Source organism: Bidens hawaiensis, unplaced genomic scaffold, assembly GCF_021521415.1.
Source record: "Bidens hawaiensis isolate Kalapana, Puna unplaced genomic scaffold, B.hawaiensis_p1.1 tig00020673_1, whole genome shotgun sequence".
In the NCBI taxonomy this organism is placed as follows: domain Eukaryota; kingdom Viridiplantae; phylum Streptophyta; class Magnoliopsida; order Asterales; family Asteraceae; genus Bidens; species Bidens hawaiensis.
Genome location: NW_027493172.1, coordinates 318,406 through 333,019, shown reverse-complemented (window position 1 = coordinate 333,019; position 14,614 = coordinate 318,406). Strand labels below are relative to the sequence as shown.

General features: G+C 33.6%; 2 protein-coding genes across 2 annotated transcripts; one reads left to right on the top strand and one right to left on the bottom strand.

The window, feature by feature from the left end:
• Positions 1 to 638: 638 nt before the first annotated feature.
• Positions 639 to 2,749, bottom strand: LOC143561385 (G2/mitotic-specific cyclin S13-7-like). The gene is made up of 5 exons (XM_077049486.1): positions 2,593 to 2,749; positions 1,749 to 1,930; positions 1,126 to 1,668; positions 876 to 1,057; positions 639 to 792 (listed from the first exon to the last, which is right to left on the bottom strand). Exons 1-5 carry the CDS (start codon positions 2,636 to 2,638, stop codon positions 639 to 641), a joined length of 1,107 nt encoding a protein of 368 aa, XP_076905601.1. The 5' UTR covers positions 2,639 to 2,749.
• A 7,986-nt stretch (positions 2,750 to 10,735) lies between these two features.
• LOC143561384 (cysteine proteinase inhibitor A-like) lies at positions 10,736 to 13,993 on the top strand. Its single transcript, XM_077049485.1, has 2 exons — positions 10,736 to 10,828; positions 13,817 to 13,993. Exons 1-2 carry the CDS (start codon positions 10,736 to 10,738, stop codon positions 13,991 to 13,993), a joined length of 270 nt encoding a protein of 89 aa, XP_076905600.1.
• The last annotated feature ends 621 nt before the right edge of the window (positions 13,994 to 14,614 follow it).

The following is a 14,614-nucleotide window of genomic DNA, read 5'->3' as shown; positions in this document are numbered from 1 at the left end:
TTAATTCCTAAAATCATGGATTATAGGATTAGATATTTTACATTTTCTCCATATTTACTTTAGATGTTCTTCATGTATTTAAGTTGAGTTTGAGTTAATGAAAAAAACAGAGAAAATTGTTCAAAAATCTTGTCTTCGTATTTTCTTATTAATCTTGGAGGTTGACCCACTTAAGGGTTGATATCATGCTGCGCGTGCCCATTTTATACCACGGACACGGTATAATTGGATTCCCAAAAGTATATTGAAAATAGTTTTTCATGCAATTATATTGGCTAATCAAAAACTTATCATTCCAAGAAAAGAAACAGAAAACTATATGCATTCTTTAGTCTTAAACTCAGTGTAACAAAATACTTCCTGATCAAATAAAAACATGATCATGCGCAGTTTAAACTTATTATATTCACAAAATAAAAACCTTTGGCCACACTATTTTAATATCTACTAATATAATCTCATCACTCTAATTAAATGATAAAAAACCAATGAATTACAAACAATAATATTCATCCTTTAGTCAATACCAAAATACTTCCTAATCAAACTTATAATGATCCGCAAAAACAAGATCATAAAAGCCAAATGATCTATCTCAATCAAACCAATCCACACGCCACCAGTCAGTCGTCTCATAACTATTCGACACCACCACCGTCCGCCTCCACATTCCTCGCCGGAGGGAACAGAGCCACCGCACCCTTGTCCGGATCCACATACTTCCTATACACCGCCTTTAACTTGGTTTCACTAGCACACTCATGAAAAGTCACCAAAGCCTTTGCACACTCCCTGCTCAAAAACAATAATTTTTTATAAACTTAAAGACCAAAGCTTTAAAAAAGATTCAATACCCATGTGACAGAGACACTCACTTTAGTTCGTCCTCATAGTACCCGGTGTGATGTCTGAGTGTTTCGGTCCAAGCCGGGGTCTTTTTAAGGTTGCACCGAGCAGCATAAACAGCTGAAGCAGCAAGCTTTGAAGGGCTGTTGGTTATTACAACCGAGTAGTGAATCAAACCAAGATCGGCCAAGAAAAAGGCCATATTCTCCATCTAAATTCCACAAAAAAAAAATAAAAAATCAATATAATTCTTTTAATGTGTAAAAGAAGTTAATGTACCTCTTTATCAAAAGGAAGCGAAGCTTTCGTGTAGCGAACAACAAACACATACGGTGTTGGGACCGTCAAATACCAACCCAAGTGAGCAAGAATGGCTTTCTCCATGGTCAAAATTTGGTCTCTCGCGTACGCGCTGTCTGATATTGCAATCAAATCACTGACTTCCGGCGGCCAAATTTCTTCATATTTGCACGCAATAAGCATCGCGCTGATTCCAACCAATTGAAGTTCCTTCCGGGGAACTTTTCTGACCGAGAGGTATCGGTCAACTATGTTGATGGTCAAATAAAGACTCTCGGGCATCAGCTCAAACTTTCTGTGAACTTCAATCAACCAATCTACCAAAATAGCTCGCATTTTAGCATTGAGATCGGGCTGCGAGTGCGAATTCATGTAATCCTGTAATCCGCCTTCGGTTTCTGCAAGCTTGTAGTACTTGTAAATGTCTTCAACGTATTCGACTTGCGCTAGTTCGTTATTGATGTCGGGTTCGTCTATGTTAACCACTTGATCTTTAGGCTTTGTTGTGATTTCACAAGCAGCCTGAAGAAAAGATTCAAATCTAATTATAAAAAATCAATCTAAAGATTATTTATATTTATTAAAAACTTAAAGAAACTAACTTTGCTACGGGCCGTGAGGACGGTTGTTAGTGACTTTGATGGCTTTTTCAATCTTCTTTTCGGGGTTTCTTCAAGTTTAGGCTTTCCGGTTTCAACTACAGTGGGAGCAAGATTGCCTATATCAACGAGGGCTCGACGGCTCCTTCTTTCAATTATTTGTCCATCATTGTTCTTCTTGATATCTGCAACTTAAAAAAATCACACCTTGTCAAAATATAGTGGAAAAAGGTTGAAATCTTGCACAAAAACATAACTCAAAATTTTTTTAAAAACTTATTAAAACCTTGTCAAGAATTAATGGAATAAAGTTGAAATCTTGCACAAAAACATAACTCAAATTTTTTTTAAAAATTTAAAACTTATTGAAACCTACAGACATAAATACCAAGAATTATGAAACCCTAATTCTTAATTTTGCACATACTCAAATTTTTATTAAAAATTTTCCAACTTATTGAAACCTACAAACATAAATTCCAAGAACTATGAAACCCTAATTCTCAAATTTCAATACTTATTGAAACCTACAAACATAAATTCCAAGAACTATGAAACCCTAATTCTCAAATTTCACTACTTATTGAAACCTACAAACATAAATACCCTGAATTTTAAAACCCCAATTCTCAATTTTTCACATCCTACCAAAACAAAAAAAAAAAGCATACCATGAAATCTAAACAAAACCCATTAACTTAAACACCATAATTTACAAAACCCAAATTCCAACATCACGTTCAAAGCCAAAAAATTGTTTGGGGATTTCAAAACCCTAATCTCAAAACTGTGAAAACTATTCAAATTCACCAAAATAAAAAAAACAAGAAATAATAAAAATTGAAACCTCTAATCGGCTGTTGAAGCGGAATCACCGACTGATTCGACGTCATATCTTCTTGAATGTGGCCGAAAACACCACCGATACTGTTCAAAATCGACGAGAAAAAAGAGTGGAGACGGCTGTTGTTCGCCTCCCCGGATTCTTCTGGGTTTCGGTTCGCCACCGTTTCTTTCTTTCGTGTGAATTTGTGCTGTGTTGATGAATGAGAATTATTAGGGTTTAATCGGTGATGAATGAAATTGAAGAAGAATGAATAAAGATTGAGAAAGGGCATAATTTATAAACGGTCTTATTTTTTAATTTTGAATAATGACCGTTGGATTAACGGTAATATTCCTACTTTCCTTTTTTATATTTTTACCTTGTAACTTAAGGCACAAGTAAATTATGGCTAATTATTCTACCATTTGGTTTTATAACGCATCAAATTTAGCAAAACTTATAGTTATATAAACGTAAAAAAAAATATTAGGGAATTAACTAGAATCAGTTAACACGGAATTATTTTTTAAAAGTTTATATTACAATATCATACGTATGTTAAAGATGAAAAAAAGACTTGTTATTATAGTGTGATTTTTTTTTATGAATGACATAAAAAAAAGTTATTGACGTTTGAAAAATACTGAGCAACTTACATTTGACTTGTATGTGCTAGAAAATTTAACTTTAAAAAATTATATCATATATCTTAAACAATTATAATTACTTAAACTCTTAAATTTATGTGAAAGTACTTTTTTGCACTCTTTATATGATTTATAATATAGTATAACCTATAGATTAGCTTGAAAAAATGGACTTGTCCGTTTCCTACACTATGAGAAATAGACTCCTTTGGAGTCGAACTACACGTTGAGAAACAAGCACCATTTTAGCCTAAAGAATATGATACTTTTTCAGCCTAAAGGGGTATTTATTCCTTCCAATTCATCATCATCATCATCGTACTCAGTGTTATTCCTTCCAATTGAGTTTGTCTAATTTTGAAATGTTGATGTTGTTTGTCTATACATGGTGGAGTTTTCAAATGACATGATGCTTAATTAGGAGATTTTCCCCATAATATATTGTATACAAGTAACAACATTCATTGATTTGAAATCCCTAATTACCACACAGTCACACACAACAAACACATTTGGCATGTCTGCGTACTTTGAAGCATAAATTCACTCTAGTGGCTAAATCTATCAGGCGCAAGAAACGTAGTGGCCCTTAAGTAAGGGTTGCATACATACCAAAATAGAATATGAGCTTCTATACATTAATCTTCTTCCATGGAAGATCTGAAATATAAAATCTTTTCTTTTTCCAATGGCCAAATTTAAAGCAAAAGGGAACAAATTATGCAGATGCATATTATAGTAAGCTTCCAGATTTTGACCTACACTTCAGCCAAATCTTTCTGTCTATAGTTTGTTTTTCAAAACATACCATTTTATGTCTCAATAATGTAATGTTTTTGTTCCTTTGTTAGTTCATGTGTTGTACCTGCATAGAATTGCATTACTAATATTATAAAAGAGAGATGAAATTAAATAGAAAAAGACGAAAGTAACCTTTGCATAGATGCAAGAAGCGATGGATGCCAAATCGCAGGCATGTCCCTTCAGTCCTCACAAAATGTCATGAAATTTGCAATCATTGCATCGATAACTCGATATGGTAACGCGCTGCAAGCTTAAATGATAAACTAAATTCGGAGTACTAATTCCATTACCTCCAAGCTGTTCGCGGGCTACCTATTGAGTTTTGACACCTTAGCGTCATAGCCTCCTATAGTAATTAATGGCTGCCATACAGGTAAACAGCCTGTTATGTTGCAATTTAACCCACACCGGAAGTTGGCTCGTGACCACCACCAACCTGTTGTGGCTGCTGCTACTCGTCACCCGCCTCCGCAGAAGAAACGGTGTGATGAACAAAACCGTGGACCTTCAAATGCATGGAAAATAACTCATTGGAGACACAATAACTTGCATGTGTTGTTTGAGATGCTCCTGGTTGGAACTGAATCACTAACTGAATCAAAATAATTGAGTTGTATCAATATAAATAGCATAAAACAGGAATGGACCCAAAAAACGATATCAAACAAAAAAATAATAGGCGAATATGATTTCTTCAGTTCAACGAACTATGATGTAAAAGTATCATAATTCTCAATAATTATATGTCATCACATACATGCTATGCAAATAATAACAAATACAAAGAAGCAATCATACCAAAACACATTCACACGGCAAATCGAAGGGCGATTCCAAGTCATTGTCGATAGAGACATCGGTGTTCCTCAATGTGCTAGGAGACATTTGATTCTTTGACTTTCCACCATCACTAATCGTTGTTGCCTTCCCCATGGAATCCCACCATAACCACCACGGACATACAACTAAAACAAAAGCGTCAACAATAAATTCATATAGATACTCGAGGCTCAAAATGATAACCCATTGTGGCTGCAAACCAGCAAGAGTTGCCTTGCCAAATCAATGAAGATTTTGTATAATCATCATAACCTTCCAAAGGTTCAAGTTACGATTAATGTCGTAACACCTATAAGGTGACCGTACGATCACTATCATTGAGATAACAGCCAAAATCCCATAGCCATATCGTTTTCTGAACATATGGTCTTCAGAAAATGTTTTGAGCACCGACTTTTGGCCACCACAACTCAACCGCCACCTTGGGTTCTGAATCGGAACCCGACAATGAGAGACGACCGACAATCGCATACCACAACAGGCGACCAACAGTTGCATACTGTGACATTCGTCATTTTTGTTTCAATAAATGTATTTGTTTTATTATCCGTTTGTAATCGGATTTTCATAATTAATACGAATCGTCGAATTTATTTTTATTTATTTATTTTTCTCTTTTTCTTTACACGTCACTCGCATTTGTCATTTGCTAACAAGGCTTTGAATGTATGGATTATATACAAATTTAACGCCTACAACAAAAATTTTACGTCTTCTAACCAACAACCAAACCTAAGGGACCTTAATGCAAAATAACAAAAATCTTTTCTCCCCCTTTCTTCTCTTCCCGTCACCACCGACGACCCCCCCCCCCCCCCCTTTCCATCTTTTTGATTCAATTGACCCGTAAAATCAGGAGTTATGAAGGCTTAACCTCCACGCCAGTCGCCCATATGGAAATAACGCGTAATTGCCAACTAATCGAATCAATTATAATCAAATTCGTTAACTTGAGCCGCGGACTGAACTTGACCTTGTTAGCCTATAAATACTCACCCAAAACGCAATTAACTTGTACCTCACACTCCCTATCACACTACGAAACTAAGCCCCTTGTTAATTGCATTGTTGAACCTGTTCTTGGACTCGTTTAAGTTCATCATCAAGCCGAAACCCTAGCTCGTTGTTCTCCTTCAATTCTTACTTGTAACAGGTAATTAGTACACGGGTTTTGGTCGGATTTTTATGGTTATTAAAACCCCTGTCAATTTTAATCGACAGAGGGTAAAGGACCTTCGATTTGGGATTTATTTTGATTAGGGTTTATATGATTTGGGGCTTTGTTTGGACAACTGGTTATATATAATCGTTTCTGCAAGATTAACGAGTTAAACACTGGCCTAGATGGCCAGTGCAGATCACGCAAAAACATCTGAACCCGCCCGAGGCGCGGGTTTGTTTATTTTTTTAGTAAAATTGTTTTATTGTTTTAATTAATATTATTAAACTTAATTATATAAAAACCCTATATCGTTTACACTCGTTTAAGCAAACCGAACCTCAATAAATTTCTAAAATAAAACTTCAAATTCATATATGTATAAAAATATATAATCTTTTATATCTATATAATTATTTTTACCTAAACAATAACAAAGATAATAATAATAATAATAATAATAATAATAATAATAATAATAATAATAATAATAATAATAATAATGTTTCTTATCTTTTTAAATGGAATCTCGTTAAACTATCACCTAAAACGTTTTCATAGATAAGACAGTATTTATATTTTAAATGTTTTTCTTTAATAAACAAATATAACTCTTTGGTAAAATTAATAGAATTTAATTACACTTTTATCGATATTCTATAAAATGTAACTAATACGTTAATGATCCCAAACCCGTTGTAAACCCATCTCTTTGTGTCTTGTTCGTTTATTTCGTTCATGTATTTATTATATTTACGCTTTAATAATTAGGACAAATTGTCGGAAATTCTCGCGGGACCAACTAGTTTGCTCTAATCTTAACCGTCTTCTCGTTACCGTATTCCTCATTCCATGTGAGTTCTTCATAACCCCATTTTAACGTTTTATAATATTTTGGGGGTAGCACGTTACAAGTTTTTCTTTCGTTAGTTATGTGATTGTTTACAAACCGATTCACTTATATCGTACATGTTAATATTATTTGTGCATATTGTTTATGATTATACGTGAACTTTCTTGCAATGTATTTATTGTTTTTATGGTGGAAGTTACGCAAACGCATACACATAGTGGGAGGGTCCGACGGGACGTACCCGCGCCGTCTAACGTTACGACTCCGGTTGTTTACGTAAGGTGGTTCTCATTCCCCGACTTCAACGGCTTCGACTAATTGAACGGGAGGGCGACATTACTTACTTTCATTTACTTTACGCTTGAATAATTATTGCATTACGATTGTTGAATCGCGAATTTCATATATATATGTATACACAAAAACTTATGAAAATGCACCAACTTAATTGTTGACAAAATATATTATTTTCGACGTGTTACAGGTTGAACCGATGGTGTGTTAAGAACGAAGATCATTAGTTTGCCTTAGAATATTTGAAATAAAGAACTTGTTTACTTTTCGATGAAGTGTTATCTTTTGTTTTTATTTATGAACAATATGTGTACTTTTAATGATATGAAATTATTAAATATAATTATTGTCGCTTTAATAGCGTTACGAGTTTTGAATGATCTGTACGTTACACACAGTTCATTGCGGTTGCCGGGTTTCCCTAAGTTGGAGTCGGGTTCTGTTTAGGCGACGACGATGGAAGGACGTCAGCTGTTGTTTATGACGGCGACTCTCTTTTTTTTAGAGATCACTTCTCCATCTCCAGGTTAGTAAATATTACTTCCTATCTGGACAAGTCCTGCTTATGGAATATTTTGGTTATTTTTGTTTGAATCCTAATATGAGCTTCCATTGAATTATAATTACTTATAGCATATTATTCCTGCGTGTGGGATTTTGTGTTTTAAGGGGCTTGGAAATTAGAGTCATATTGCGACTATGATGATCGATTTAATATAAGGAATCGAGTCTCTTCATTTGCTCCAACCGTAAATAAGCCACACATATCAGTCGGGCACAGGCGTCAAATATGTCTCTTTTTTTTATACGGTAAGAATTCTGTTGGTTGGAAATATATTTTGCAACATTAACTGTTGAATTGCTTTTGTACATGTGTATATGTTGTAATGTATGCTTTGATATTTGTATACCGGCTGTTGTAGTCGGTTTACCTATGAGAAATAGTTTCTCTCACATTGTTACTACTATTAAACTTCTTTTTGTGTTTATTCAGTGGGCACTCTATGCTTGGATGTTGGTTGGCAGCTTCTACACATGGTTTAGACGTCTGCATCACATGATCTGTACGTGAAGCTTTTTAATTCCTCTTATCTAAAACTCTTTATTGCCTTTCATTCCGCATACAACTTTTTTCAACAACTTTTAAAATTAATATGGTACGACGTCAACATATGTGTAGGTGTTTGGAGCCCGCATATATACAGGTGTTAAGTGGCCGTGACGAGTTAAGTTAAAGACTGTTTCTAGGCGTGGCGGAATCGAAGGGTAGCAAGTGCGAGGTTCTCCACTTGCAACATCTAATGCAGCCATGGTGGTCTTACAAACGTATCTGAGCCAAATAAGTTCGTCAGGTAACAGGTCAAAAAGGCTGGATTTTTATACAGATAAGAGGTGTGTTGGTTGAAAATACATGTTTAACTGGTCTAATGTTGCAGCCTATTACGTTTCATGACTAAGTATCATGTTCACGCAAGAGGAGGCTTTAAAGGGTTGGATTGAACTCGACTTTTTCTGTTTTGAAGAAAGAGTTAGGAGACTTGCATTCGTATTTAGGTGGTTAATCTCTAACGGGCCAGTTAATGGTTATCTCAGAGCCCGACCCGTTGTTCTCTCTTTTGTGTAATAATGGAGTTGACCCATCACATGGTCAAGCTGATTCTTCTATTACATCAGTGCCGGTAGCAGAAAGCTTAAATAAAGAGTTCTTGGCAAGGTAAGAACTTACATGTAGTTTTCATCGTTAACTAATTTATGAACTTTCATGTAGTTTTCATCGTTAACTAATTTGTGTACTAATTATGATTACTAAAACAATATTGGTTACTCTTTTAGGAGTGAGAAACAGAGGTTCTTACACTTTCTGGTGAAGATAAGGTGGAGAAGGCTAGGACGTGTGGCTTTGCGCAAGGTTTGCAATGTCATCTTCTCTAAATGATTATTTATAAGCAGTTACAATCCACAAAGAAATAAAGTTAAAAAATTTATAAGGGTACCATGAGGAACTAAGTTTAAAACTTTAAATAACTAATGGCGGATAGCCACGATGATTTGGATTGGAAATCTTGCCACTTTTGGTCATGTTCGTGTAAATTCGGTTTTCGTTATGGTAGTGTAAATTCGTTTTGTTGATTTAGTTGTTTTAGACGTTTAGCAGATTACTAAAGTTTGGAATCAAGAAACTTTCGGTTCAAGTGTGCAAACGGGTCAAAGTTTGCAAATTGGTTAAAACTGTTACTGGTTTAAAGTTTACATAGTTTGTTCGTAAAGCCTGCTTCTTTCTGCTTCTTTGATCAACATTGGCATAGTTACTGGATTTTTTTTGTCAACGCCTAAATAAAATACACCATATAAACTGTTTTGACTAAAAAGTCAACTGTAGTAAAAATAAAAGGTCAAAAACATTAGCTTGCTTTTGAATTGGTTGAAGGGGCAGCTTGGTGATGAAGATATTTTTATTGCATCTTGATGTTAACTGTGTTGCTAATTGAGATCCATTTGGCAGATTAAAATGGGTCTAAGTTTGAAGATTCCAAAGCCATTTTCAATTCTATCAATTCTTCTGACTTCCAAAGAAGTTCATAAGGCAGGTTTGACTTTTTGTGATCAACCGTAATGGTTGACCTATTAAAACTTAAAAGTCGAACGAGCTTTGCGATTAATTTGTAAAAGATTAAAGCTGTCAAAGTTAGACTTTAGCAGCTAATGTCAAAGATTTATGACTAAAGAAACTATTATTAGAAACACATGATTGCTTTCATGATTAAAGCAGGGGAAATATGAATGTGTATGGTTAATTTAGTTGAAAGGACAACCATTATATTCGCATAACATTTAGACAGTTTATATGATCACACTGTGTAACATTAACAATAAATGGCATTAGGTGTTGTGAACCTTAATACACAAGGATACACAAAAAAAAAAAACTACACCAGACTTCGCCGCATCACGGGAGGTCAAACAACTAGTTGGAAGGTGACTTACAGGTGGAATGCTGTACAATTTCAATTACATAATGTACAACTATTGATCCAGAAGTTCACCTAAAATTGTAATTATATAAATAAATAAATAAATAAATAAATATGCTTTGCTCCCACTAGCTGAATTACAGCTTTTTATACGACAAGCAAATCATAACTTTTATAACTCAAAAATACTAATAGTTTTATTTTTTAAAAAAATTGTTACATAATGATTATTATAAATTGTTTATTAGATTACATCAAAATAGAAGGCAAGCGAGCAACAAGCTGCGCCGCTACCCTAATATTTATCTCTAATAAATACTAACCATGCATTACCTCTCCCGTAATATTTATCTCTATACTTCTCGAGTATTTGAAAAAATTAATCATTCTTCAACCATTATATATAATAAATATAATCCGATCATTTCTATTAAAAGGAATTTAAAAAATTCAACAAATTGTGAAATCATTTTGACCACTCAACGACCCCTTGATTCAGGTGTTATGTGTAAACATCTCCTCGTGTCTCGTTACCTTGTGCCTCCATAAGATGTTGGAGGTTTAATTTCCATGCAAATTTCATAACAAAACAAACATGTCACTTGCTGGAGGAATTACGGGCGTTGAAAACAGCGCCGAGATCGACGAACTCGCTCGGTTCACCATCGATGAACACAACAAGAAGGAGGTATTATTTTTTCCATATCCTCTTTATCTCCAAATCGTACGTGACCTTGTTTTTTTCGTTTTGTAAATGAGTTGTATGGTTTGATCGTGTTGCATGTTTGGCATTCGAGAATGAAAAATTGAAAACTTAGTTCCAACATTTGTGAGAAGGTTGAATATTTAGCGCCCAATAACATTCAATGTTTTAGTTCCATCGAGAATGACAAATTGCATGTCTGGCCATCGAGAATGAAAAATTGCAAACTTTGTTCCAACCAACCCTTGTTGTTTTAGTTTTGTAGTTTTGGTTCTTGGATTGCTCACATGTAAGTTTCAGTTTTATTCCGCGTTTTACCCGGTAACATTCAATTAAACCCGCAAGAACCGTTATTGATTTACCATCTTCGTGAAATGCATGTGAGGTGGTTACTTAACACCAAAAGTTGACCGGCATTAACAGCGGAGATTAAAGGAAAATTGTAAATAAATAATCTCACCTTTTGTGTATTGGCTGATAATAATCTCACATTTAAAAATCACTAATAATGGTCCCACCTTTTAACTATTTTTGTTTCACCGCTCCTCCGTTAAAAAATCACTTAACATCGTTATGTTTTTTCCCTAGTTTCAAACTGATGTTTTAGGGCTTTTGATCGGAAGAATGATACGAGTCGACCGATGTAAAACTTATCTCGAAATGGTGATCCAAACGACGAAACAATGTTTCAATTCGGGTGCTTGAATTTTCAAGTAACAAAAATCAAGCCATTTGAATCGCCGTTTCGAAATAAGTTTTACATCAGTCGACTCATATCGTTCTTCCGATCAAAAGCCCTAAAAAATCGGTTTGAAACTAGGGAAAAAACATAACGACGTTAAGTATTTTTTAACGGAGGACCAGTGAGACAAAAATAGTTAAAAGGTGGGACCATTGCTAGTGATTTTTAAAGGTGGTATTATTATCGGCTAATACACAAAAGGTGAGATTATTTATTTCCAATTTTTCGAGATTAAATATGCAACAACTCACAAATGTTTGAACTAAATTTGCAACTTTCTAGTTTTGGGGGCTAAACATGCAATATGAACAAACATAAGGCCTATTTATGTAATTAACTCTTTAATTTATAGAACATGGCTTTACTAAAACCTTATTTCTAAAATGTGTGAAAGAATGCTGTATTCTAAGCAATACAAATATTTTTACGTATATGCAATGCACACTATTACACATGTGCACTGCACCGACGAGGTTACCGACAAGGTTTTTTTTTTTTTGAACCAACAACATATAAGAATAATGGGAAAAAAAAAGAAACTTCAAAAAAAATTTTAAAGAAAAGTTAAAAATAGTTTTTTAGGAGTTTTTAAGTTTTCTCTTTAAGAGAAGTTTTCGCTAGATCCCACCCCTATATATATATATATATATAGGCAAAGTATAAAATGAAAACCCTATGTAACATCGTTTTTTTTTGTTACATGTAATATATGTTGTAACATTTAATACAAAACATCGAAATATAAAAAAGAAAAATGTTTTGCTATTTTTTAACATTTTTTTACTAATTTTTATATATGTTTTCAGGAGAGAGAAAAAGTTATATTTATATTTACATTTTTTATTCACTTTAATTGTGGACCACAAGATTTCAACATTAATTAAAAATATGTGGTTGAGAATGAGTTTCTAGAGTTTTCACAACTCAAATGAGTTTTCATTTTATACTTAGCTTATATATATATATATATATATATATATATATATTGATAGATAGATAGATAATAAACGAGTTGTGCTCGGGCTCAGCTCGTTTAATTCTAGATGTGTATAACAGTGCTTTAGAAATTTTTTTAAGGATGTGGCAGTTATAGAACGTGTGTGTCGTCCTCCTGTTTGTTTCTCATGCTTCTAGGTTTTTACACTTCTATCTTTAAATCCAAAATTATACTAAAAGTAATTTCATTTTCTCTCTTGTTTTCAATTAAATAATATTTTTTATATCTTTATCATTACTTTTTCGCTCTCCTTCACACACAATAGCTTTCAAAACTTAAAAGTTATTCAAAAATTATAGGCGATGAATGGTATTTTTTTTCAAATATAAAAAAATCACTGTATTTTCTTTCACCTGTACTCACCAGGACTCTAAATCACTCACTATACTATAAAAACCTCATCTCAAAAATAAGGGATATGATGCGAATGCTCCATAGGTGTCCCCTTAATTTATATTTATATATGTATATAAATTATTACAAAATGATAACAATTAAAATATGTTTAATGTACACATTTTAAGAACTATAAAGTTTAAAGCACTTCAAATTTTGGGTTTAATGTCGTAGCATTATTTTCTATTCCAATGAATCTAAAGTTTTGCAATTGATTGATTTTTTTTAGTTGAAAACAATGGTAACTGATTATTATTGCATAATCACTTGCATATACTATATAGTGCTTTAAAAGAGAGGCCGTTACGTAACTACATAGGTGACTTATATATCAGAGTTAAAACAATAGATATACGTGTTTATGCAGTTTAGAGAATACTTTTCTCAAGGTTGGCTTTGGTATATATGGTATGGAACGAGTTTTGGATGTGACTGGTTCAAGTAGTTATATATATTGATGCATAATCATTTTATCGGGGAATAATCATGTAAGAGTAAATTATTAATATTAAGGAAATAATTAATGGATTTTTATAGACAAAACATCAAAACTAGTCCTTTATGTTTGCACGTTTTTTCAGTAAAAGTCCTTTCGCAAACTTAATGGCATAAAACATCCTTTCCGTTTAAAAACCCTATCACGTCAGGTCCTTTGGTCCTAACCCAGTTAGTTTTTCTTGTTAAATATACTTATGAGCTTTGCACATGAGGACAGATTGATCTTTTTACCATGTTTATTTAAAATACATTTTTATTAAACCACTCTCTCTTCTCCTGCACTCTCTCTCTTTATACATTCTCTCTTTATACCTTCAAGAAATGGTGGATGTTTATGTAGAGTGTATCTTTGGAGTATGGGAAAGTAATAGAAGCAAAGCAGCAAGTGGTACAGGGTACCATGTATTATATCACACTGGAAGCAACTGATGGTGGTGACAAGAAAACTTATGAAGCCAAGGTGTGGGTTAAGCCATGGGAGAATTTCAGAGAATTGCAAGAACTCAAACTTGTTTGATGCTCCCACCTCACCTTAACTTCCATATGTATGTTTAATAAATCTTTTTTTTTAATATGAATTCACAAATCTATACCAATGTATTGAAGGCAATTGTCATGACTCACAAATGTTAGAAGCTCGATATTGTTTTGATCTAGTCGTATGTTTCATAATGCAAAGGACAGCTTCCGCGGATGAAGCTTAAATGTATTGATATTTTTATAAGTTAATAATAAACATTTCTTGTAATATGGTACAAGTTCATGTCCTTTGGTATGTGTGACAGAAAACATATCAGTTCAAAATTTATAAAAGCCAACTCGACATGGAGCTATTTTAACAGCGTAAACTTAATTGACATATCCTGCATTTAACCTTAAATTTTGAAAATGAAAGAAATTCTTTTACCTAGTATTCACATTTGAGACACCGGTACACATGCCAATGGGTGCCACTAACAAAAGAGGTTGCGAGTTGCGACTATCAACTTTCCCTTGTTTCATAGTTTGTCAGTCAACCTACCTACTCAGACTTCATCTACAATGTGGCTAATAAGCACAAAAACAAGGAATCTTTCAAACTAACCAGTACGAGGATTCCATACAAGAAAGAACCATTCCTTCGTATTCATCATAATCA